We start from the raw sequence: 27,248 nt of genomic DNA, 5'->3' as shown, positions 1-27,248 counted from the left end.
GTCTCTGTATAAATATGGATGGATTATGGTCTTAACACTCATCAACACACCTTTTTTTATCTCTCCTTCCTCTCTTGTATATTCACTCTCTTCACCTCTCCATCAATCTCGATTATTAATTCAACTCTTTCTTTGATCATCAGCTCTTGAAAGTCCCATTAGAAACTATATCATGGGTTTGAAAGGTTTTGCTGAGGGTGGTGTTGCCTCCATCATTGCCGGTGCTTCCACTCACCCTTTAGATTTAATCAAGGTCCGTATGCAACTTCAAGGTGAATCCCCCGTCCCAAATCCATCTTCCGTGCAATCCTATCGCACTGCTTTTGCGTTGAGCTCTACGGCCAACATCTCCTTACCGACCACCTTAGAACTCCCTCCTCCACCCCGTGTGGGACCCCTTTCCATTGGTGTCCGTATCATCCAATCCGAGGGTGCTGCCGCCCTTTTCTCTGGTGTCTCCGCTACCATCCTCCGCCAAACCTTATACTCCACCACCCGTATGGGCCTTTATGATGTCCTCAAACATAAATGGACGGATCCAGATACTAATACCATGCCACTTGTACGTAAGATCATGGCTGGACTAATCTCCGGTGCTGTCGGGGCTGCTGTTGGTAACCCTGCTGATGTAGCGATGGTCCGTATGCAGGCTGATGGACGTCTCCCAATTGAACAACGTAGAAACTACAAGAGTGTTGTCGATGCCTTAGGTCAAATGTCAAAGCAAGAGGGTGTCGCTAGCCTGTGTCGGGGTTCAAGTCTTACTGTCAACCGTGCAATGATTGTGACTGCATCACAGCTTGCATCATATGATCAAGCCAAGGAGATGATCTTGGAGAAGGGTTTGATGAGTGATGAGATCGGCACCCATGTTGCAGCAAGTTTTCTGGCTGGTTTTGTGGCTTCCGTTGCTTCAAACCCTATTGATGTGATCAAGACTAGAGTTATGAACATGAAGGTTGATAACTTATTTAGTGTCTCTTTGTTTATCATAAAAACAAAAATTAAATTAAAATTTTTTTTCTATTTGTTTCACATAAAATATTTTACAAGAAAATTAATCGGTATAAAATATTTTATAGTTAACCTTCAAACTTAGTTCATTTGCTGAAAAATATTTTTAGTTTATGAAATTCCACAAAATAATTTACAAATTTTTATTTCATGAAATTCCGTAAAATATTTTAAGAATAATAATCAATTTACAATATCATATAACTATTTCAACCATCACTTTCATCTCACCATCACCACTTTCATCTCATCATCACCACTGTCTCCTCCACCATCACCACCTCGACCATCTCTTATATCACTACCGTCATCTCACTGCTACCACAATCACCTCATCACCACTTCCTCCTCAACAACCACTACAGCTAACTCCTCCTCCACTACCGCTACTATTATCTCACCACCACCACGATCACCTTACCACAACCACTGTCACCGTCACTTCATCACTACCATGACCACCTCACCACCACCTTTTTTTTTCATTACCATCTCACGACCATCTCTTTTATTATCATTGTCACGCCACAACCATCTCCTTCTCTACCGTCACATGATCATTTTCTCCACCACTATTGCAATGTCATAACTATTGTCACCATGTCACTACCACAATCACCTCCTCCTCCATTGTTACAGATGAAAAATATTTACATGTAAAATATTTTATATAAAAATATTTTTTAAGCTAAATATTTAAAAATATTTTACATGTAAATCATTTTATGAAAAACATTTTACATGTAAAATATACTAACGGAACCTTATTCAATGAGAACTTTCAATGTGGTCTTGAAATTAACTAATTAATTAGCGTCCTACTTTTTTTCAATTAATTTTCAAACCAAGACTTTGAGTCTCTTGCGGTTGCGATGTGGCCACGTGGTTTTAAGTTATCACTTACCACTAATCCTATTACATATTAAAAGTAAATGCAATCTTAAGTAATATATTAATTACAATAAAAAGAAACAAAATAGATACTTTATCTTCAATTAATTTTCATAAGCATATTTTTTTATATATAAATTTTACATATTAGCTTTATATATAATAACTAACAAAGTAATTATTAACATAATTATAAAAAATATAATCTTATTTCAAAACCATAAAAAATAGATAATATTTGAAATATAATTTTTTTATTCATAGTGAATTAATTTGATTCAGGAAAAAAAATTGAAGGATAATATAAAACGAAGCGTTGGGCCTGAGAAGATTGGGTTGCACGCCTAGCAGATGCGCATTGGTCTGCAATAAACGGATGATGCATCGTCATGGTTCAAATTTAGTCCATCTCTAATTACTAGAAAGTCAGGATTTGGGTTCTTTGATCCAAAATACCTATTTTTCAATTTATTTTCACTAAAAAACAGTTAAAAAAGATATTCTAAAAACCGATAAACTTATTTCTAATCCCAAAATACCATAAAATCAGTACAAAAATTAAAACAAAATTAGACCAATTTAAAAAAACTTTTCTAAGCATGGATCTCCTTTTTTTCAACAAGTAAGTTCCAAACTATTTTTATAGAGCTCTACTTTTTAAGACAAACTTATTGATATCAAAATCGATTTTTTTTATTTTCTGAATATCAACAACATAATATTTTCTCTCACCTCTTCAATGATTTTTTCTCTTCTCCCTCGATATAAAAATCAAAATATAAATAAAATAAAGTTTATGATCTAAATAAAAAATCATTAAATAATAGGGATCGAATATGGAAAAAGTTAAAACTTTAGTACAATGCTAAAGTTTTCGATCATGCCTCTTGAATAGTAAATACAAAACGTCTATTTTTTTTATTTTTTTTTAATTTTGTTTCTTTTTTTTATTATTTTTTTCCCAACACCATATTAATTTATTTTTTATAAAATTGATTGTTAATTAACATAGGGAACACTCTAAGAGACCTATGAAAATAAATAAATAAAAGAATTATAAAATAAAATGATACGAACATATGAAATAAATAAAAAGTTTGAAAACTATATAAGAAAACACGAAGCACTATAAGATGAACAATGTCATTCATAGTCACAAAGACAAAACTCAAAATAAAAGTAGGTTATATTTAAGGTTTTTCCTTTTCTTTTAATAATGAGATCTACTTTATCGATAATCAAGTAATTTTTATCAACATGAATGATGAACCTGATTTTTTTAATAATTAGGGGGGTTATCTGCTATCATTTTTTATTTTTTTTAAGATCATGGGTTTCATTTCATTTTATTTTTTATTTTTTTTCTAAAAACTAAAAATTTACTTGAGTAACTAATATTATATGAATTTGTAGTATAATATTGTCAATTTTATTCTTGTTAGTATTTTATTTTTTTTATTAGAACAATAAATTTTTATTGAAAGAACAGAGTACTGGATAGAACTTGAAATTGAAATTATATGGAGAAAGAAATTCTAAAGATTTAGAATAAATTTGGACAGGATCAACGGGTTATTGATCGAGACATCGAGTGTTAATTTATTGCATGTTGATCAGGTCTTTCTCAAGGAACCCGAAGAACAAGTGCCAAAAATAATAAAATACCATCGGTGACAGAGAAGTTGAATAGTATATGATTATTCAATTGTCAAGGTCAAACCAAGACTGCCATAAAGAGGCACAAGCAAAAACACTTGTGTAGTTGGATTGCCGCGTCATGCTTCCATGAAGGTTGGAAGCTTCTCTGTTCTTTCCCTGCTCCCAGTCGACACTATATATAAAAATGGATGGATGATGGCAATAAACTCATCAACACCCCACTACATCTCACTTCTCTCTCTCATATATATTCACATCGTTCAATTCTTTGTTTGATCATCAGCTTTTGAAAGTCCCATTAGAAATTATATCATGGGTTTGAAAGGTTTTGCTGAAGGTGGTGTTGCCTCCATCATTGCCGGTGCTTCCACTCATCCTTTGGATTTAATCAAGGTCCGTATGCAACTTCAAGGTGAATCCCAAATCCCAAATCTATCCTCCGTGCAATCCTATCGCCCTGCTTTTACGTTGAGCTCTACGGCCAACATCTCCTTACCAGCCACCTTAGAACTCCCTCCTCCACCCCGTGTGGGACCCCTTTCCATTGGTGTCCGTATCATCCAATCCGAGGGTGCTGCCGCCCTTTTCTCTGGTGTCTCCGCTACCATCCTCCGCCAAACCTTATACTCCACCACCCGTATGGGCCTTTATGATGTCCTCAAACATAAATGGACGGATCCAGATACTAATACCATGCCACTTGTACGTAAGATCGTGGCTGGACTAATCTCAGGTGCTGTCGGGGCTGCTGTTGGTAACCCTGCTGATGTAGCGATGGTCCGTATGCAGGCTGATGGACGTCTCCCGATTGATCAGCGCAGAAATTACAAGAGTGTTGTCGATGCCTTAAGTCAAATGTCAAAGCAGGAGGGTGTCGCTAGTCTGTGGCGGGGTTCGGGTCTTACTGTCAACCGTGCGATGATTGTGACTGCATCACAGCTTGCATCATATGACCAAGCGAAGGAGATGATCTTGGAGAAGGGTTTGATGAGTGATGGGATCGGCACCCATGTCGCAGCAAGTTTTCTGGCTGGTTTTGTGGCTTCCGTTGCTTCAAACCCTATTGATGTGATCAAGACTAGAGTTATGAACATGAAGGTTGAGCCCGGGGTTGAGCCACCTTATAAGGGTGCATTAGATTGTGCACTGAAGACTGTCAAGGCAGAGGGTCCTATGGCCTTGTATAAGGGCTTTATTGTTGGAAATTTGGCAGAAATAGAGAATAGAATTGAAAAGGATTTAGGTTGCACACTCTCTAATTTGGTAGAATACAATACATATGAAAATGGTACTCTCACACTTTTTCATTATGAGATTCATACAATATATAGACATTAATAGTTGTGACTCTTCAATACTAATACATGTAACTCTTCAATACTAATAGTTATGACTCTTTAATACTAATAGATGCAACTCTTCAATACTAATAGTTATGACTCTTTAATACTAATAGATGCAACTCTTCAATACTAATCTTGATAAATAAGTTTAATAACTAACATTCACCCCTCTTAAACTTGTTTCATCAATCTTCACGATTCCAAGCTTCTTCTGCAGATAACAAAAAACTTCAGTCTTCAATGGCTTTGTAAAGATATCAGCAATCTGTTCATGAGTGTTGACATGAACTAACTCCACATCGCCTTCTTTTATGTGCTCTCTAATAAAATGAAATCGAGTATCAATATGCTTTGAACGTTCATGATGCACTGGATTCTTTGCAAGAGCTATAGCAGACTTGTTATCAACGAAAATTTTTGTGGCTTCACTCTGTTTCTGTTGCAGATCTTCCATCAATTTCCTTAGCCATATTGCATGACACACACATGATGCAGCAGCAATGTATTCTGCTTCACATGTGGATAATGCAACAATAGATTGTTTCTTGGATGTCCATGTGAATGCTGTTTCTCCCATGAAAAATATGAATCCAGTTGTGCTTTTCCTGTCTTCCAAGCTTCCTGCCCAATCACTATCACTATAACCTGTGATTTGGAAATTCTGTGATGATGAATAACATAATCCATAGTTTAATGTTCCTTTAATAAACCGAAGGATCCTCTTTGCTGCCTTCAAATGTGAACTCCTTGGTCTCTCCATGTATCTGCTAACTAAACCAACTCCAAACAGAATGTCTGGTCTGGTACAAGTTAGATAACGCAAACACCCCACAATACTTTTGTAATATGTAGGATTAACTAAATCTCCTTCTCCTTCTTTAGTTAACCTCGTTCCATACTCAACTGGATTGTCTGCTGGATCACAATCTTCCATAGCAAATTTCTTTAACACTTCTGTTGCATACTTGGCTTGAGAAACGAAAATTCCATTACTGCATTGCTTCACTTCTAATCCCAGAAAATATGCTAGAAGACCTAAGTCTGTCATCTCAAATTCCTTTACCATGGATTGCTTGAAATCTTGAATCATTGTAGGATCATCCCCTGTGAACAGAATATCATCCACGTATAAACAAACAAACATTATTCTACCATGCAAGTTTTTCTTCACATATAATGCATGTTCATACGGGCATTTTGTAAACCCCTTCTGAGAAAGATAGCCATCAATTCTTGAGTTCCATGCTCTTGGTGCTTGTTTGAGTCCGTAAAGGGCTTTCTTCAATCTGCACACCTTTTCTTCTTCTCCTTTTACTACAAAGCCAGCTGGTTGCTCAACATATACTTCCTCTTTAAGATTGCCATTCAAGAATGCTGATTTTACGTCCATCTGAAATATCTTCCATTGTTTCTGAGCAGCCAATGAAATCACCAATCTCACAGTTTCAATTCTTGCTACTGGAGCAAAAACATCTTCATAATCTACTCCATATTGTTGCTTGTACCCTTTTGCAACTAATCTGGCTTTATGTTTTTCAATTTCTCCTTCAGCATTCTTCTTTGTCTTGAAGATCCATTTTACTCCGATTGCATTGTGACCTTCAGGAAGTGTTGTCAGTTCCCATGTATTGTTCTTCTGAATGGAATTGATCTCCTCCTTCATTGCTTTCTTCCACTTGTCTTCCTGATATGCTTCTTCAAATGTTATGGGATCATTTCCTGAAAACAAACACAACATGTTGACATCATCAAGGTTCATTCTCTCTGTTGCGTCATAGATTTCTTGTATGCTCTTTGTTTTTCTTGCTGGACTTGAAGGACTAGCAGGGCTGCTAGTTGATAGGGCTGGATTGATTATGATTTCTTCTTCATCATTCTGCATTTGTTCTTCTTCTACAACCAATTTCTGCAACTGTTCCTCAGTACTCCAGTTCCATTCTTGCTCTTCATCAAATCTCACATCTCTTGACATGATCACCTTTTTTGTTACTGGATTGAACAATTTGTAACCATACGAATTTTCTCCATATCCTAGCAGTATGCATTTCTGACTTTTATCTTCAAGCTTGGTTCGTTTTTCATCTTGAATTTTGGCATAAGCTATGCTGCCAAAAATCCTTAAGTGATCAACTCTCGGTTTCTTCATGCTCCAGGCTTCTTCTGGTGTAAGCATATGCAACCTCTTTGTTGTAAATCTGTTCAACAAATACACAGCACACACAACTACATCTCCCCAAAACTCTTTAGGACAATTCTTTTCTTTTAACATACATCTAACCATGTTCATAATAGTCCTATTTTTCCTCTCCGATACTCCATTCTGTTGTGGAGTCTGTGGCATTGTGAGCTGATGTGCTATACCATTCTCTTTACAATAATAATCAAAAGCATGAGACACATACTCTCCTCCCCTATCAGTTCTCAGATTTTTCAGCTTGCATTCACTTTGCTTTTCTACTAGATTTTTAAATTCCTTAAACTTGCTCAGCACTTCTTTTTTTTCTTTCAACACATATACCCATGTTTTTCCACTAAAATCATCAGTGAATGTAAGGAAATACTTGTTTCCCCCTATTGTTGTAGGTGTAATTGGCCCACACACATCTGAATACACTAATTCCAGAGGCTGAGATGCTCTAGAACTCTTCTTTGGGAAGGATTTTCGGTGCTGCTTTCCCATCACACACACTTCACACAAATCGTTTGTGTGTTCGAGCTGTGGTATTCCCAGAACCATCCTGTGTTTCTCCATCATCATTAATGATCCACAATTCAGATGTCCATAACGCAAATGCCACAAGTTCGTCAGATTTGAACTTTCTGCCTTGAAACAGTTTGACATACACACATTTAAGTCAAGAGGAAACATCCTATTTTTGGTCATCTTGACTGAGGCAATTAAAGCTCCAGTTTCATCAAAAATCTTCAAGTTCTTATTCTTCATCTGCACTTCAAAATCTTGCTCCAGAAATTGTCCCAGACTTAAGATGTTACTCTTCATGTCTGGAACGTAAAATACTTCTGTTATGAATTTCTGCTCACCATTCTTGAGTTGTATAAGAATTCGGCCTCTTCCTTCAACAGGTATCTGAGAAAGATCTCCAAAAGTGATTTTTCCTTTGTAACTCTCATCAATATCTGCAAATGCTTCCTTCATGCCACACATATGATTTGATGCTCCTGTGTCTAGATACCAGGTACTAGATCTGCTATCATCAAATTTTCCACATGCCAGCAGCAGTGCAGGTTCTTCTGAATCACTTACCTTCTCAGCAAAATTAACAACTTTGTCTTCAAATCTGTATTGTGAACAGTCAGAGGCGAAATGACCATATTCCTTGCAATTATAACATTGCACACCTGCATTGTTATGTCTCCAGTTTGAGTATCCTCCACGACTTCTTCCTCTGAATCTGCCTCTGCCTCTGCCATTGAAATTCTGATTTCGTGCACCATGAAATTCTTGATTTCTATATGATCTTCCTCCTCTTCCTCTTCTATGCAAAAATCTGCCTCTCTGGAATGCTCCTCTGTTGGATTCATTTGAATTCTTCAAAGTTAGCTGTGTCTGCAAAGCATGTTCAAGTGTTCTTCCTTCTCCTCTTCTGTCAATTTTCTGCTCATGGGCTTGCAGTGATCCCATTAACTCTTCTACTGTCAATTCTTCTAAATCTTTTGATTCTTCAATTGCTACAACCACATGGTCAAACTTTGAATCCAGTGATCTCAAAATTTTCTCCATCACACGAACATCATCAATATTTTCACCATTCCTTCTCATCTGGTGAACCAAAGTGATTACTTTTGTAAAGTAATTTGAGATTGTCTCATTGCCTTCTTTGTTCAGCTTCTCAAAATCTCCTCTCTGAGATTGTAGCCGAACTCTTTTTGTTTTTTCAACTCCACTATAAGTTTTACTTAGCATTTCTCATGCTTCCTTTGATGTCTTTGCTGGTGCCACCATCTCAAGGGTTGCTTCATCAAGCCCTTGATAAATTGTGAATAACGCCTTGTTGTCTTTCTTTCTTGATTCTCTCAGTGCTTGTCTCTCTGCATTGCTCATCACAGCGTCTTCTCTTGGTTCAGTATAACCATCTTCAACCAGCTCCCATAACTCTTGTGATCTAAGTAGTGCTTTGTATTGGATGCACCATAAATCATAGTTTTGTTTGGTAAGGCGGGGCATATGAAATTGGGAATAGTTGTTGTTGGAAGTCATGTTGTCTCTCGGGCTCTGATACCAATTTTGTTGGAAATTTGGCAGAAATAGAGAATAGAATTGAAAAGGATTTAGGTTGCACACTCTCTAATTTGGTAGAATACAATACATATGAAAATGGTACTCTCACACTTTTTCATTATGAGATTCATACAATATATAGACATTAATAGTTGTGACTCTTCAATACTAATACATGTAACTCTTCAATACTAATAGTTATGACTCTTTAATACTAATAGATGCAACTCTTCAATACTAATAGTTATGACTCTTTAATACTAATAGATGCAACTCTTCAATACTAATCTTGATAAATAAGTTTAATAACTAACATTTATCCCTACAATTTCAAGGCAAGGACCTTTCACTGTTGTGCTATTTGTGACATTAGAGCAAGTTCGGAAATTACTCAAAGATTTCTGATCAATTATTATGACGATGAAGATAGATTAAGATGTATCTAAACTGAAGGAAGGCAGTAGAACAAGCTCTCAAGCTTGTATATTTATTGATTTGTTTGTTCAACTCTGATTACATGTTGGAAGCAATATAATTTTTCCCCCTTCATTATTTGTTTAAGAGCGTGTGGTTGAACATAAATGGATGATCAGTGGTGAAATGTACTAAAAATTACAGTAAGCTAGTCTGATTAAGAGATGATACTTGAGTATGAAAATCCTTCTTATTTGCCTCTTCCTAATCTTTGTATTCAGCTGTCCAGATTTCTATTCTGTGGTTTCTTATAGTTCTCCCTGCTTCGAAAACCAGCCCCCTCTTCTTAAGCCTCCGGGTCCTGGACTTTGGCAGGCACAACAGGCCCTAGCATCCATTGGAGCAAAATCGAGCCTCAACAGCTTTCGAATTGAGGGTGCTAGGACTTGAAAACTAAGCTCCAGGTTGGGCCATAACAGTAACATATGGCACTCCAAGATGCTAGCATGAATGAAGTTCATCATATCTTAGGATTTGAAGAGAGAGATATACGATAATCCCAAATGGGATCATAATTAGATCTTAGGCCCATTGCACAGCTTGCCAAAAATGATGTCCCAGCAAGTTCGATCATTCGTTTTCACCCTCCAATGCATACGTGATACGCCCAGATGCCATACGATCTTCATGGTTTGAGCCTCTCATCAGCCATTTTGGTGGACCAAACTCCCTTCTACAGCAAGTTCTCATTAGCATGAGCTTGAAAAACTCAACCACCATGGTTTGAACAATGATGTTGCATTATATCTTTGCTGCACGTGAATCGATATGCCAAAGCGCACAATATTGGTGGGGTGATTAATTCTACAGCCAAGTAAAAGTTTGTCTATCACAATTGCAATTCATATTTAGTGTCTCTTTGTTTATCATAAAAAAAAAATTAAAATTAAAATTTTCTTTCTATTTGTTTCACGTAAAATATTTTATAAGAAAATTAATCGGTATAAAATATTTTATAGTTAACCTTCAAACTTAGTTCATTTGCTAAAAAATATTTTTAGCTCATGAAATTCCGCAAAATAGTTTACAAATTTTTATTTCATGAAATTCCTTAAAATATTTCAAGAATAATAACCAATTTACAATATCATATAACTATTTCAACCATCACTTTCATCTCACCATCACCACTTTCATCTCATCATCACCACTGTCTCCTCCACCATCACCACCTCGACCATCTCTTCTACCACTACCGTCATCTCACTGCTACCACAATAACCTCATCACCACTTCCTCCTCAACAACCACTACAGCTAACTCCTCCTCCACTACCGCTACTATTATCTCACCACCACCACGATCACCTTACCACAACCACTGTCACCGTCACTTCATCACTACCATGACCACCTCACCACCACCTTTTTTTTTCATTACCATCTCACGACCATCTCTTTTATTATCATTGTCACGCCACAACCATCTCCTTCTCTACCGTCACATGATCATTTTCTCCACCACTATTGCAATGTCATAACTATTGTCACCATGTCACTACCACAATCACCTCCTCCTCCATTGTTACAGATGAAAAATATTTACATGTAAAATATTTTATATAAAAATATTTTTTAAGCTAAATATTTAAAAATATTTTACATGTAAATCATTTTATGAAAAACATTTTACATGTAAAATATACTAACGGAACCTTATTCAATCAGAACTTTCAATGTGGTCTTGAAATTAACTAATTAATTAGCGTCCTACTTTTTTTCAATTAATTTTCAAACCAAGACTTTGAGTCTTTTGCGGTTGCGATGTGACCACGTGGTTTTAAGTTATCACTTACCACTAATCCTATTACATATTAAAAGTAAATGCAATCTTAAGTAATATATTAATTACAATAAAAAGAAACAAAATAGATACTTTATCTTCAATTAATTTTCATAAGCATATTTTTTTATATATAAATTTTACATATTAGCTTTATATATAATAACTAACAAAGTAATTATTAACATAATTATAAAAAATATAATCTTATTTCAAAACCATAAAAAATAGATAATATTTGAAATATAATTTTTTTATTCATAGTGAATTAATTTGATTCAAGAAAAAAAATTGAAGGATAATATAAAACGAAGCGTTGGGCCTGAGAAGATTGGGTTGCACGCCTAGCAGATGCGCCTTGGTCTGCAATAAACGGATGATGCATCGTCATGGTTCAAATTTAGTCCATCTCTAATTACTAGAAAGTCAGGATTTGGGTTCTTTGATCCAAAATACCTATTTTTCAATTTATTTTCACTAAAAAACAGTTAAAAAAGATATTCTAAAAACCGATAAACTTATTTCTAATCCCAAAGTACCATAAAATCAGTACAAAATAAAAAACAAATAGACCAATTTAAAAAAGCTTTTCGAAGCATGGATCTCCTTTTTTTCAACAAGAAGTAAGTTTCAAACTATTTTTATGGAGCTCTATGTTTTAAGACAAACTTATTGATATCAAGATCGATTTTTTTTATTTTCTGAATATAGACAACATAATATTTTCTTTCACCTCTTCAATGATTTTTTCTCTTCTCCCTCTATATAAGAACCAAAACATAAATAAAATAAAGTTTATAATCTAAATAATAGGGATAAGTTAAAACTTTAGTACAATGCTAAAGTTTTCGATCATGCCTCTTGAATAGTAAATACAAAACGTCTATCTTTTTTATTTTTCTTAATTTTGTTTGTTTTATTTTTATTTTTTTCCCAACAACATATTAATTTATTTTTTATAAAATTGATTGTTAATTAACATAGGGAACACTCTAAGAGACCTATGAAAATAAATAAATAAAAGAATTATAAAATAAATTGATACAAACATATGAAATAAATAAAAAGTTTGAAAACTATATAAGAAAACACGAAGCACTATAAAATGAACAATGTCATTCATAGTCACAAAGACAAAACTCAAAATAAAAGTAAGTTATATTTTAGGTTTTTCCTTTTCTTTTAATAACGAGATCTACTTTATCGATAATCAAGTAATTTTTATCAACATGAATGATGAACCTGATTTTTTTAATAATTAGGAGGGTTATCTGCTATCATTTTTTATTTTTTTTAAGATCATGGGTTTCATTTCATTTTATTTTTTATTTTTTTTTCTAAAAACTAAAAATTTACTTGAGTAACTAATATTATATGAATTTGTAGTAAGATTGTCAATTTTATTCTTGTTAGTATTTTATTTTTTTTATTAGAACAATAAATTTTTATTTTAGTGTATTTTAACATGTTTATTCTGGAATCTAGTACACGTGCATATATATATATATATATATATATATATATATATATATATATATATATATGTATGTATAGAGAGAGAGAGAGAGAGAGAGAGAGAGAGAGAGATTTTCCCTCTATAACATTTTTTTAATGTAGTTTTATAAATGGAAAGAACAGAGTACTGATGACACAGAACACAAGATGGAAAGAACAGAGCACTGGAGAGAACTTGAAATTGAAATTACATGGAGAAAGAAATTCTAAAGATTTAGAATAAATTTGGACAGGATCAACGGGTTATTGATCGAGACATCGAGTGTTAATTTATTGCATGTTGATCAGGTCTTTCTCAAGGAACCCGAAGAACAAGTGCCAAAAATAATAAAATACCACTGGTGACAGAGAGTTGAATAGTATATGATTATTCAATTGTCAAGGTCAAACCAAGACTGCCATAAAGAGGCACAAGCAAAAACACTTGTGTAGTTGGATTGCCGCGTCATGCTTCCATGAAGGTTGGAAGCTTCTCTGTTCTTTCCCTGCTCCCAGTCGACACTATATATAAAAATGGATGGATGATGGCAATAAACTCATCAACACACCACTACATCTCACTTCTCTCTCTCATATATATTCACATCGTTCAATTCTTTGTTTGATCATCAGCTTTTGAAAGTCCCATTAGAAACTACATCATGGGTTTGAAAGGTTTTGCTGAAGGTGGTGTTGCCTCCATCATTGCCGGTGCTTCCACTCATCCTTTGGATTTAATCAAGGTCCGTATGCAACTTCAAGGTGAATCCCACATCCCAAATCTATCCTCCGTGCAATCCTATCGCCCTGCTTTTACATTGAGCTCTACGGCCAACATCTCCTTACCACCCACCTTAGAACTCCCTCCTCCACCCCGTGTAGGACCCCTTTCCATTGGTGTCCGTATCATCCAATCCGAGGGTGCTGCCGCCCTTTTCTCTGGTGTCTCCGCTACCATCCTCCGCCAAACCTTATACTCCACCACCCGTATGGGCCTTTATGATGTCCTCAAACATAAATGGACGGATCCAGATACTAATCCATGCCACTTGTACGTAAGATCGTGGCTGGACTAATCTCCGGTGCTGTCGGGGCTGCTGTTGGTAACCCTGCTGATGTAGCGATGGTCCGTATGCAGGCCGATGGACGTCTCCCAATTGAACAGCGTAGAAACTACAAGAGTGTTGTTGATGCCTTAAGTCAAATGTCAAAGCAGGAGGGTGTCGCTAGCCTGTGGCGGGGTTCGCGTCTTACAGTCAACCGTGCAATGATTGTGACGGCATCACAGCTTGCATCATATGATCAAGCCAAGGAGATGATCTTGGAGAAGGGTTTGATGAGTGATGGGATCGGCACCCATGTTGCAGCAAGTTTTCTGGCTGGTTTTGTGGCTTCCGTTGCTTCAAACCCTATTGATGTGATCAAGACTAGAGTTATGAACATGAAGGTTGAGCCCGGGGTTGAGCCACCTTATAAGGGTGCATTAGATTGTGCACTGAAGACTGTCAAGGCAGAGGGTCCTATGGCCCTGTATAAGGGCTTTATCCCTACAATTTCAAGGCAAGGACCTTTCACTGTTGTGCTATTTGTGACATTAGAGCAAGTTCGGAAATTACTCAAAGATTTCTGATCAATTATTATGAAGATGAAGATAGATTAAGATGTATCTAAACTGAAGGAAGGCAGTAGAACAAGCTCTCAAGCTTGTATATTTATTGATTTGTTTGTTCAACTCTGATTACATGTTGGAAGCAATATAATTTTTCCCCCTTCATTATTTGTTTAAGAGTGTGTGGTTGAACATAAATGGATGATCAGTGGTGAAATGTACTAAAAATTACAGTAAGCTAGTCTGATTAAGAGATGATACTTGAGGATGAAAATCCTTCTTGTTTTTCTCTTCCTAATCTTTGTATTCAGCTGTCCAGATTTCTATTCTGTGGTTTCTTATAGTTCTCCCTGCTTTGAAAACCAGTCCCCTCTTCTTAAGCCTCCTGGGTCCCGGACTTTGGCAGGCACAACAGGCCCTAGCATCCATTGGAGCAAAATCGAGCCTCAACAGCTTTCGAATTGAGGGTGCTAGGACTTGAAAACTAAGCTCCAGGTTGGGCCATAACAGTAACACATGGCACTCCAAGATGCTAGCATGAATGAAGTTCATCATATCTTAGGATGTGAAGAGAGAGATATATGATCATAATCCCATATGGGATCATAATCAGATCTTAGGCCCATTGTACAGCTTGCCAAAAATGATGTCCCAGCAAGTTCAATCATTCGTTTTCACCCTCCAATGCATACGTGATACGCCCAGATGCCATACGATCTTCATGGTTTGAGCCTCTCATCAGCCATTTTGGTGGACCAAACTCCCTTCTACAGCAAGTTCTCATTAGCATGAGCTTGAAAAACTCAACCACCATGGTTTGAACAATGATGTTGCATTATATCTTTGCTGCACGTGAATCGATATGCCATAGCGCACAATATTGGTGGGGTGATTAATTCTACAGCCAAGTAAAAGTTTGTCTATCACAATTGCAATTCATATTTACTTATTTAGTGTCTCTTTGTTTATCATAAAAACAAAAATTAAATTAAAATTTTTTTTCTGTTTGTTTCACATAAAATATTTTACAAGAAAATTAATCGGTATAAAATATTTTATAGTTAACCTTCAAACTTAGTTCATTTGCTAAAAAATATTTTTAGCTCATGAAATTGCGCAAAATAGTTTACAAATTTTTATTTCATGAAATTCCGTAAAATATTTCAAGAATAATAACCAATTTACAATATCATATAACTCTTTCAACCACCACTTTCATCTCACCATCACCACTTTCATCTCATCATCACCACTGTCTCCTCCACCATCACCACCTCGACCATCTCTTCTACCACTACCGTCATCTCACTGCTACCACAATCACCTCATCACCACTTCCTCCTCAACAACCACTACAGCTAACTCCTCCTCCACTACCGCCACTATTATCTCACCACCACCACGATCACCTTACCACCACTGTCATCGTCACTTCATCACTACCATGACCACCTCACCACCATCTTTTTTTTCAATACCATCTCACGACCATCTCTTTTATTATCATTGTCACGCCACAACCACTGTCACCGTCACTTCATCACTACCATGACCACCTCACCACCATCTTTTTTTTCATTACCATCTCACGACCATCTCTTTTATTATCATTGTCACGCCACAACCATCTCCTTCTCTACCGTCACATGATCATTTTCTCCACCACTATTGCAATGTCATAACTATTGTCACCATGTCATTACCACAATCACCTCCTCCTCCATTGTTACCGATGAAAAATATTTACATGTAAAATATTTTATATAAAAATATTTTTTAAGCTAAATATTTAAAAATATTTTACATGTAAATCATTTTATGAAAAACATTTTACATGTAAAATATACTAACGGAACCTTATTCAATGAGAACTTTCAATGTGGTCTTGAAATTAACTAATTAATTAGCGTCCTACTTTTTTTCAATTAATTTTCAAACCAAGACTTTGAGTCTCTTCCGGTTGCGATGTGGCCACGTGGTTTTAAGTTATCACTTACCACTAATCCTATTACATATTAAAAGTAAATGCAATCTTAAGTAATATATTAATTACAATAAAAAGAAACAAAATAGATACTTTATCTTCAATTAATTTTCATAAGCATATTTTTTTATATATAAATTTTACATATTAGCTTTATATATAATAACTAACAAAGTAATTATTAACATAATTATAAAAAATATAATCTTATTTGCAAAACCATAAAAAATAGATAATATTTGAAATATAATTTTTTTATTCATAGTGAATTAATTTGATTCAAGAAAAAAAATTGAAGGATAATATAAAACGAAGCGTTGGGCCTGAGAAGATTGGGTTGCACGCCTAGCAGATGCGCCTTGGTCTGCAATAAACGGATGATGCATCGTCATGGTTCAAATTTAGTCCATCTCTAATTACTAGAAAGTCAGGATTTGGGTTCTTTGATCCAAAATACCTATTTTTCAATTTATTTTCACTAAAAAACAGTTAAAAAAGATATTCTAAAAACCAATAAACTTATTTCTAATCCCAAAATACCATAAAATCAGTACAAAATAAAAAAAAAAATTAGACCAATTGCATGGATCTCCTTTTTTTCAACAAGATGTAAGTTTCAAACTATTTTTATGGAGCTCTACATTTTAAAACAAACTTATTGATATCAAGATCGATTTTTTTTATTTTCTGAATATAGACAACATAATATTTTCTTTCACCTCTTCAATGATTTTTTCTCTTCTCCCTTGATATAAGAACCAAAACATAAATAAAATAAAGTTTATAATCTAAATAAAAAATCCTTAAATAATAGGGATAAGTTAAAACTTTAGTACAATGCTAAAGTTTTCGATCATGCCTCTTGAATAGTAAATACAAAACGTCTATCTTTTTTATTTTTCTTAATTTTGTTTCTTTTATTTTTATTTTTTTCTCAACAACATATTAATTTATTTTTTATAAATTGATTGTTAATTAACATAGGGAACACTCTAAGAGACCTATGAAAATAAATAAATAAAAGAATTGTAAAATAAATTGATACAAACATATGAAATAAATAAAAAGTTTGAAAACTATCTAAGAAAACACGAAGCACTATAAGATGAACAATGTCATTCATAGTTACAAAGACAAAACTCAAAATAAAAATAGGTTATATTTTAGGTTTTTTCTTTTCTTTTAATAATGAGATCTACTTTATTGATAATCAAGTAATTTTTATCAACATGAATAATGAACATGATTTTTTTAATAATTAGAGGGGTTATCTGCTATCATTTTTTATTTTTTTTAAGATCATGGGTTTCATTTCATTTTATATTTTATTTTTTTTCTAAAAACTAAAAATTTACTTGAGTAACTAATATTATATGAATTTATAGTAAGATTGTCAATTTTATTCTTGTTAGTATTTTTTTTTATTATTAGAACAATAAATTTTTATTTTAGTGTATTTTAGCATGTTTATTCTGGAATCTAGTACACGTGCATATATATATATATATATATATATATATATATATATATATAGAGAGAGAGAGAGAGAGAGAGAGAGAGAGAGAGAGAGAGAGAGAGAGAGAGAGATTTTCCCTCTATAACATTTTTTTAATGTAGTTTTATAAATGGAAAGAACAGAGTACTGATGACACAGAACACAAGATGGAAAGAACAGAGTACTGGAGAGAACTTGAAATTGAAATTATATGGAGAAAGAAATTCTAAAGATTTAGAATAAATTTGGACAGGATCAACGGGTTATTGATCGAGACATCGAGTGTTAATTTATTGCATGTTGATCAGGTCTTTCTCAAGGAACCCGAAGAACAAGTGCCAAAAATAATAAAATACCATCGGTGACAGAGAAGTTGAATAGTATATGATTATTCAATTGTCAAGGTCAAACCAAGACTGCCATAAAGAGGCACAAGCAAAAACACTTGTGTAGTTGGATTGCCGCGTCATGCTTCCATGAAGGTTGGAAGCTTCTCTGTTCTTTCCCTGCTCCCAGTCGACACTATATATAAAAATGGATGGATGATGGCAATAAACTCATCAACACACCACTACATCTCACTTCTCTCTCTCATATATATTCACATCGTTCAATTCTTTGTTTGATCATCAGCTTTTGAAAGTCCCATTAGAAACTATATCATGGGTTTGAAAGGTTTTGCTGAAGGTGGTGTTGCCTCCATCATTGCCGGTGCTTCCACTCATCCTTTGGATTTAATCAAGGTCCGTATGCAACTTCAAGGTGAATCCCAAATCCCAAATCTATCCTCCGTGCAATCCTATCGCCCTGCTTTTACGTTGAGCTCTACGGCCAACATCTCCTTACCAGCCACCTTAGAACTCCCTCCTCCACCCCGTGTGGGACCCCTTTCCATTGGTGTCCGTATCATCCAATCCGAGGGTGCTGCCGCCCTTTTCTCTGGTGTCTCCGCTACCATCCTCCGCCAAACCTTATACTCCACCACCCGTATGGGCCTTTATGATGTCCTCAAACATAAATGGACGGATCCAGATACTAATACCATGCCACTTGTACGTAAGATCGTGGCTGGACTAATCTCCGGTGCTGTCGGGGCTGCTGTTGGTAACCCTGCTGATGTAGCGATGGTCCGTATGCAGGCTGATGGACGTCTCCCGATTGATCAGCGCAGAAATTACAAGAGTGTTGTCGATGCCTTAAGTCAAATGTCAAAGCAGGAGGGTGTCGCTAGTCTGTGGCGGGGTTCGGGTCTTACTGTCAACCGTGCGATGATTGTGACTGCATCACAGCTTGCATCATATGACCAAGCGAAGGAGATGATCTTGGAGAAGGGTTTGATGAGTGATGGGATCGGCACCCATGTCGCAGCAAGTTTTCTGGCTGGTTTTGTGGCTTCCGTTGCTTCAAACCCTATTGATGTGATAAAGACTAGAGTTATGAACATGAAGGTTGAGCCCGGGGTTGAACCACCTTATAAGGGTGCATTAGATTGTGCAATGAAGACTATCAAGGCAGAGGGTCCTATGGCCCTGTATAAGGGCTTTATCCCAACAATTTCAAGACAAGGACCTTTTACTGTTGTGCTATTTGTCACACTAGAGCAGGTTCGGAAATTACTTAAAGATTTCTGATCAATTATTATGACGATGAAGATAGATTAAGATGTATCTAAACTGAAGGAAGGCAGTAGAACAAGCTCTCAAGCTTGTATATTCATTGATTTGTTTGTTCAACTCTGATTACATGTTGGAAGCAATATAATTTTTCCCCCTTCATTATTTGTTTAATTAGAGTGTGTGGTTGAACATAATTGGATGATCAGTGGTGAAATGTACTAAAAATTACAGTAAGCTAGTCTGATTAAGAGATGATACTTGAGGATGAAAATCCTTCTTGTTTTTCTCTTCCTAATCTTTGTATTCAGCTGTCCAGATTTCTATTCTGTGTTTTCTTATAGTTCTCCCTGCTTTGAAAACCAGCCCCCTCTTCTTAAGCCTCCGGGTCCTGGACTTTGGCAGGCACAACAGGCCCTAGCATCCATTGGAGCAAAATCGAGCCTCAACAGCTTTCGAATTGAGGGTGCTAGGACTTGAAAACTAAGCTCCAGGTTGGGCCATAACAGTAACACATGGCACTCGAAGATGCTAGCATGAATGAAGTTCATCATAGCTTAGGATGTAAAGAGAGATATATGATAATCCCAAATGGGATCATAATTAGATCTTAGGCCCATTGTACAGCTTGCCAAAAATGATGTCCCAGCAAGTTCAATCATTCGTTTTCACCCTCCAATGCAGACGCGATATGCCAAGATGCCATATGATCTTCATGGTTTGAGCCTCTCATCAGCCATTTTGGTGGACCAAACTCCCTTCTACAGCAAGTTCTGATTAGCAGCATGAGCTTGAAAAACTCAACCACCATGGTTTGAACAATGATGTTGCATTATATCTTTGCTGCACGTGAATCGATATGCCAAAGCGCACAATATTGGTGGGGTGATTCTACAGCCAAGTAGAAGTTTGTCTATCACAATTGCAATTCACATTTAGTGTCTCTTTGTTTATCATTAAAAAAAATTAAATTTTTTTTATGTTTGTTTTACATAAAATAATTTACAAGAAAATTAATCAGTATAAAATATTTTATAGTTAACCTTCAAACTTAGTTTATTTACTGAAAAATATTTTCAGCTCATGAAATTCCGCAAAATAGTTTACAAATTTTTATTTCATGAAATTCCGTAAAATATTTTAAGAATAATAATCAATTTACAATATTATCTAACTATTTCAACCATTACTTTCATCTCACCATCACCACCGACTCCTCCACCATCACCACCTCGACCACCTTTTTTACCACTATCGTCATCTCACATCCACCACAATCACCTCATCACCACTTCCTCCTTAACCACCACTACAACTAGCTCCTCATTCACCACCACCATTATTATCTCGCCACCACCACGATCACCTTACCAGAATCACCGTCATCGTCACTTCATCACTATCATGACGACCACCTCACCACCACCTTCTTTTTTATTATCATCTCACGACCATCTCTTTTATTATCATTGCCACGCCACAACCATCTCCTTCTTTACTATCACACGAGATGACATGTCCGCGCGCTGCCGCGGGCTTATAAAACAAATGTATTTGATAGTGTTATAATTGTGAACCAACGCTAGATAAGTAATAGAAATTAAAGGTATGATGGAGCAAATATTTCATGACGGAAAAAAAAGTTGTGTTGGTGATCAAAAACTTAAAGACTGAACAAAATAATTTGTAGCAATCTACAGTGTTTTGTGAGGAAAAATACAGTGCTTTCGCCACATGATTTAGCTTTTCAGTTAATAAAAAGCAAAAAAAATTACAAAGCTAAATTCTCTACCAACTTAATATTAAAAAAAAAACTAACAAAGATACTTTTGGAAGGAAAAAAACCCATGAGAAAAAACGTTGCAGCAATTGACAATGTTTTGTGAGGAAAACTATAGCACTTTTTCCAATAAAATAAAATAAAAAATCATTTAGAGAAATATTGTAGCAATCCACAGTGTTTTATGAGAAAAACTACAACGTTTTCCTCATATGATTTAGCTTTATTGTAATTATAATTCTTAACCAACTCAATATTCAAAAAAAATCGACAAAGATAATTTTGGAAAAAATCATAAAAAAATCACATGGAAAAACACTGCAACAATTCACAGTGTTTTAAAGAAAAAAAATTACAAAGCTAAATTCTTAATCAGCTCAATATTAAAAAAAAAAAAAAAACAACAACAGAGACAATTTCAGGAAAAAAACTAACAAAACAAACACCAAAAAAAGGAAAAACAATCATGTTGGAAACATTGTAGCAATTCACAGTGTTTTGTGATAAAAGCTACAGTGCTTCCCCACATGATTTAGTCTTATTTGTAATGACTTGTAATTGTAATTCACAAACAACTCAATATTAAAAAAATAAAATTGAAAAAGATAATTTGAAAAAAATTATAACAAAAAAAAACTATGCGGAGAGACACTATAGCAATCCACAATGTTCTATGAGCAAAGCTACAATACTTTCCCCACATGATTAAGCTTTATTACAAAGTTAAATTTTAACCAACTCAATATTAAAAAAAAAATCGACAAAGATAATTTTGGAAAAAAATATTACAAAAAAAGAAAACACAAAAGAAACTGGAAAAAAACCATGTGAGAAAAACCTGTATCAATCCATAGTGTTTTGTGAGGAAAAACTTGTATTTACTTGTAATTGCAATTCTTAACCAGCTTAATATTAAAAAAATAAAATTGACAAAGATAATTTTAGGGAAAAACATAACAAAAACAGAAAAAAACCATGTGGGAAAAAACACTGTAGCAATCAACAGTAATTTTCGAGGAAAGTTACAGTGTTTTCCTCACATATTGTGACTGTAATTTTTAACCAGCTCAATATTAAAAAATAAAATAAAAAAAGATAATTTCGGAGAAAATTATAAAAAAAACCATGCAGAGAAACATTGTAGCAATCAACGATGTTTAAAAGAAAAAAAATTACAAAACTAAATTCTCAATCAGCTCCATATTAAAAAAAAATCGACAAATATAATTTTGAAAAATAAAGAAATAAAATAGAAAAATTATGTGGAAAAACATCGCAGCAATCCACAGTATTTTAAAGAAAAAAATTACAAAACAAAAATTTTAACCAAGTCAATATTTAAAAAGTAAAATAAAAAAAATAATTTTGGAAAAAACAAAATAAAAAATAAATGAAAAAAAATAAAAAATAGGAAAGTTGAAAAAAAAAGTAATTTTGAAAAAAAAATTGAAAAAAAAAGGAAAATAAAAAGAAAATAAAAAGAAAATAAAAGAGAAAGAGAAAAGTTAGCAAAAAAAAAAAAAACCACTGTGGATTACTGTTGTAATCCACAGTGCTTTGTGTGTAGGGAAACAGTGATTCCCCCACACCATTTAGAATATGTGGTAATGATCATTTTCTCCACCACTATTGCAATGTCATCACTATTATCACTATGTCACTACCACAATCACCTCCTTCTTTATTATTACCGGTGAAAATGTAAAAATATTTTTCAAGCTAAATATTCAAAAATATTTTACATGTAAATCATTTTATGAAAAACACGGAACCTTATTCAATGAGAACTTTCAATGTGGTTTTGTAATTAACTAATTAATTAGCATCCTACTTTTTTTCAATTAATTTTCAAACCAAAACTTTGAGTCTCTTGCGGTTGCGATGTGGCCACATGGTTTTAAGTTATCACTTACCACTAATCCTATTACATATTAAAAGTAAATGCAATCTTAAATAATATATTAATTACAATAAAAAGAAACAAAATAGATACTTTATCTTCAATTAATTTTCATAAGTATATTTTTTTATATATAAAAATTTTACATATTAGCTTTATATATAATAACTAACAAAGTAATTATTAACATAATTATAAAAGATATAATCTTATTTGAAAACCATAAAAAATAAATAATATTTTAAATATAATTTTTTTATTCATGGTGAATTAATCTGATTCCAGAAAAAAAAAATTAAAGGGTAATATAAAATGAAGTGTTAGGCCTAAGAAGATAGGGTTGCATGCCTAGCCCAAAAACAGAGCTTAGATGCGCCTTGGTTCGCAATAAACGGATGATGCATCGTCATGGTTCAAATTTAGTCCATCTCTAATTACTAGAAAGTCAGGATTTGGATTCTTTGATCTAAAATACCTATTTTTCAATTTGTTTTCACTAGAAAACAATTAAAAAATATATTCTAAAAACCCAAGTAAACTTATTTCTAACACCAAAATACCATAAAATTAGTACAAAAATATAAAATATTAGATGGATTTTAAAAAAAAAATCCTGAGCATGGATCTTCTCTTTTTCAACAAGAAGTAAGTTTCAAACCATTCTTATAGAGTTCTACTTTTTAAGACAAACTTTTTGGTATCAATATTGATTATTTTTTTTTGTCTAAATGCGTACATCATAATATTTTCTATCTCTTTTTTTTTCAAAGATTTTCTCTCTCATCCCTTGATATTAAAACCAAAACACAAATAAAATAAAGTTTACAGCCTAAATAAAAAATCCTCAAATAATAGGGATGGAATATGTAAAAAGTTAAAACTTTAGGACCATGCTAAAGTTTTCGATGCCTCTTGAATAGTAAAAACAAAAGGTCTATCTTTTTTTTTTAATTTTGTTTCTTTCTCTTTCATTTTTTTCCCAACAGCATATTAATTTCTTTTTTATAAAATTGATTGTTAATCAACAGAGGGAACACTCTAAGAGACCTATGAAAATAAATAAATAAAAGAATTATAAAATAAATTGATACAAACATATGAAATAAATAAAAAGTTTGAAAACTATATAAGAAAACACGAAGCACTATAAAATGAACAATGTCATTCATAGTCACAAAGACAAAACTCAAAATAAAAGTGGGTTATATTTTAGGTTTTTTTTTTCTTTTAATAATGAGATCTACTTTATCGATAATCAAGTAATTTTTATCACCATGAATGATGGACCTGATTTTTGTAATAATTAGGGGGGTTATCTGCTATCATTTTTATTTTTTTGGATCATGAGTTTCATTTTATTTTATTTTTTATTTAATTTTTAAAATCTAAAAATTTACTTGAGTAACTATGACTAATATAAATATTATATGAATTTGTAGTAAGATTGTCAATTTTATTCTGGTTGGTATTTTAATTTTTTTATTAGAACGATAAATTTTTATTTCAGTGTATTTTAGCATGTTTATTCTGGAATATAGTACGCGCGCATGTGTGTATATATATATATATATATATATATATATATATATATATATATAGACACACACACTTTGAAACTTCCTAGATTTTCCCTCTATAACTTTTTTTTAATGTAGTTTTATAAATGGAAAGAACAGAATACTAATGACAAAAAATGAAAAGAACAGAGTATTGGAACCATCTAGGTGGTGGTCTAATGGTAAGAGTTTGGGACCAAGAGATTTGCTTTCTTTGTGATCTCAGATTCGAGCCATGTGGTTGCTCATATGATGGTCACTGAAAGCTTACATGGTCGTTAATTTCATGGTCCATGGGATTAGTCGAGGTGCACGCAAGTTAGCCCGGACACCCACGTTAAACTAAAAAAAAAAAAAGAACAGAGTACTGGATAGAACTTGAAATTGAAATTATATGGAGAAAGAAATTCTAAAGATTTAGAATAAATTTGGACAGGATCAACGGGTTATTGATCGAGACATCGAGTGTTAATTTATTGCATGTTGATCAGGTCTTTCTCAAGGAACCCGAAGAACAAGTGCCAAAAATAATAAAATACCATTGGTGACAGAGAGTTGAATAGTATATGATTATTCAATTGTCAAGGTCAAACCAAGACTGCCATAAAGAGGCACAAGCAAAAACACTTGTGTAGTTGGATTGCCGCGTCATGCTTCCATGAAGGTTGGAAGCTTCTCTGTTCTTTCCCTGCTCCCAGTCGACACTATATATAAAAATGGATGGATGATGGCAATAAACTCATCAACACACCACTACATCTCACTTCTCTCTCTCATATATATTCACATCGTTCAATTCTTTGTTTGATCATCAGCTTTTGAAAGTCCCATTAGAAATTATATCATGGGTTTGAAAGGTTTTGCTGAAGGTGGTGTTGCCTCCATCATTGCCGGTGCTTCCACTCATCCTTTGGATTTAATCAAGGTCCGTATGCAACTTCAAGGTGAATCCCACATCCCAAATCTATCCTCCGTGCAATCCTATCGCCCTGCTTTTACGTTGAGCTCTACGGCCAACATCTCCTTACCAACCACCTTAGAACTCCCTCCTCCACCCCGTGTGGGACCCCTTTCCATTGGTGTCCGTATCATCCAATCCGAGGGTGCTGCCGCCCTTTTCTCTGGTGTCTCCGCTACCATCCTCCGCCAAACCTTATACTCCACCACCCGTATGGGCCTTTATGATGTCCTCAAACATAAATGGACGGATCCAGATACTAATACCATGCCACTTGTACGTAAGATCGTGGCTGGACTAATCTCCGGTGCTGTCGGGGCTGCTGTTGGTAACCCTGCGGATGTAGCGATGGTCCGTATGCAGGCTGATGGACGTCTCCCGATTGATCAGCGCAGAAATTACAAGAGTGTTGTCGATGCCTTAAGTCAAATGTCAAAGCAGGAGGGTGTCGCTAGTCTGTGGCGGGGTTCGGGTCTTACTGTCAACCGTGCGATGATTGTGACTGCATCACAGCTTGCATCATATGACCAAGCGAAGGAGATGATCTTGGAGAAGGGTTTGATGAGTGATGGGATCGGCACCCATGTCGCAGCAAGTTTTCTGGCTGGTTTTGTGGCTTCCGTTGCTTCAAACCCTATTGATGTGATAAAGACTAGAGTTATGAACATGAAGGTTGAGCCCGGGGTTGAACCACCTTATAAGGGTGCATTAGATTGTGCAATGAAGACTATCAAGGCAGAGGGTCCTATGGCCCTGTATAAGGGCTTTATCCCAACAATTTCAAGACAAGGACCTTTTACTGTTGTGCTATTTGTCACACTAGAGCAGGTTCGGAAATTACTTAAAGATTTCTGATTATTGTAAAGGACAGCCAAAGATTAATTGAAATTTAAGGCACTGAGAACAAGAACAAGGATGGATATTTATTGATTTTTTTTAATCAGTTGTATAATACGGAGTCTCTGTGTAAAACTATTCATCATGGTTCATATGATATGATGATAAGAAATTATGATTAAAACTCAAGCTTGATGGAGCTAGAAATTAAAGGATCTACCTGCAAGCTTGTCAATCTGTACAGTACCTTGTATAAGATTTTTTTTTTTTCCTTACTCATGTCTTGTTGATTGTTCCGAAAGATAATTTAACCTTTCCTCATTCTGATGCTAGAGTGATTGTCTCATGCTCTCCACTACCAAACACTCATGATGATTCATCATTGTTCAAATCTATGAGACTTCGAAAGGAACTTAATTAAGAACTAGTAAGCAATTGATACTTTCATTTATTAGTGAAAACTGGCAGTCATAACTGTAGAAAGATGGGAACCAACAATGCTGAAGTAGTTGAACTAAGCCAGGAACAAACAAATGACAAGGTCTAGTTTCCAGGAGGTGGGGAGAGGAAGGGGATTGAAGGCATGGTTGGCAGTGGAGGCAATGCGACCTTAGGGAGA

General features: G+C 34.5%; 1 protein-coding gene and 2 long non-coding RNA genes across 9 annotated transcripts; 1 reads left to right on the top strand and 2 right to left on the bottom strand.

The window, feature by feature from the left end:
• On the top strand, positions 1 to 26,818 carry LOC18107040 (mitochondrial uncoupling protein 5). 7 transcript variants are annotated; one of them, XM_052448690.1, is made up of 3 exons: positions 1 to 593; positions 4,298 to 4,684; positions 14,367 to 14,804. In XM_052448690.1, exons 1-3 carry the CDS (start codon positions 173 to 175, stop codon positions 14,525 to 14,527), a joined length of 969 nt encoding a protein of 322 aa, XP_052304650.1. In that variant the 5' UTR covers positions 1 to 172; the 3' UTR covers positions 14,528 to 14,804. The 7 variants fall into 7 exon arrangements, with proteins under 7 accessions (XP_052304650.1, XP_052304652.1, XP_052304649.1 ...); XM_052448687.1 differs by lacking the exon at positions 14,367 to 14,804 and adding an exon at positions 9,462 to 9,708 and having other exon boundaries at positions 2 to 593; positions 4,298 to 4,754; XM_052448692.1 differs by lacking the exons at positions 4,298 to 4,684; positions 14,367 to 14,804 and adding an exon at positions 25,779 to 26,818 and having other exon boundaries at positions 1 to 272.
• On the bottom strand, positions 3,422 to 9,606 carry LOC127904523 (uncharacterized). Its single transcript, XR_008057803.1, has 2 exons — positions 9,462 to 9,606; positions 3,422 to 4,754 (listed from the first exon to the last, which is right to left on the bottom strand). It is a non-coding gene; the product is annotated as an uncharacterized LOC127904523 (long non-coding RNA).
• LOC127904524 (uncharacterized) lies at positions 4,793 to 9,455 on the bottom strand. The gene is made up of 2 exons (XR_008057804.1): positions 9,257 to 9,455; positions 4,793 to 4,863 (listed from the first exon to the last, which is right to left on the bottom strand). It is a non-coding gene; the product is annotated as an uncharacterized LOC127904524 (long non-coding RNA).
• Positions 26,819 to 27,248: the final 430 nt, after the last annotated feature.

Source organism: Populus trichocarpa, chromosome 17 (genome assembly GCF_000002775.5).
Source record: "Populus trichocarpa isolate Nisqually-1 chromosome 17, P.trichocarpa_v4.1, whole genome shotgun sequence".
In the NCBI taxonomy this organism is placed as follows: Eukaryota; Viridiplantae; Streptophyta; class Magnoliopsida; order Malpighiales; family Salicaceae; genus Populus; species Populus trichocarpa.
The sequence above is the reverse complement of the archived record's forward strand: the minus strand, read 5'-3'. Positions and strand labels throughout refer to the sequence as shown.

Excerpts from the sequence above, each read along its gene's own strand:
- LOC18107040 (XM_052448692.1), top strand. The coding sequence starts at position 173 with ATGGGTTTGAAAGGTTTTGCTGAGGGTGGTGTTGCCTCCATCATTGCC. Across the intron at positions 273-25,778 it reads GGTCCGTATGCAACTTCAAG|GTGAATCCCACATCCCAAAT; the intron begins GTGAATCCCCCG and ends TGCAACTTCAAG.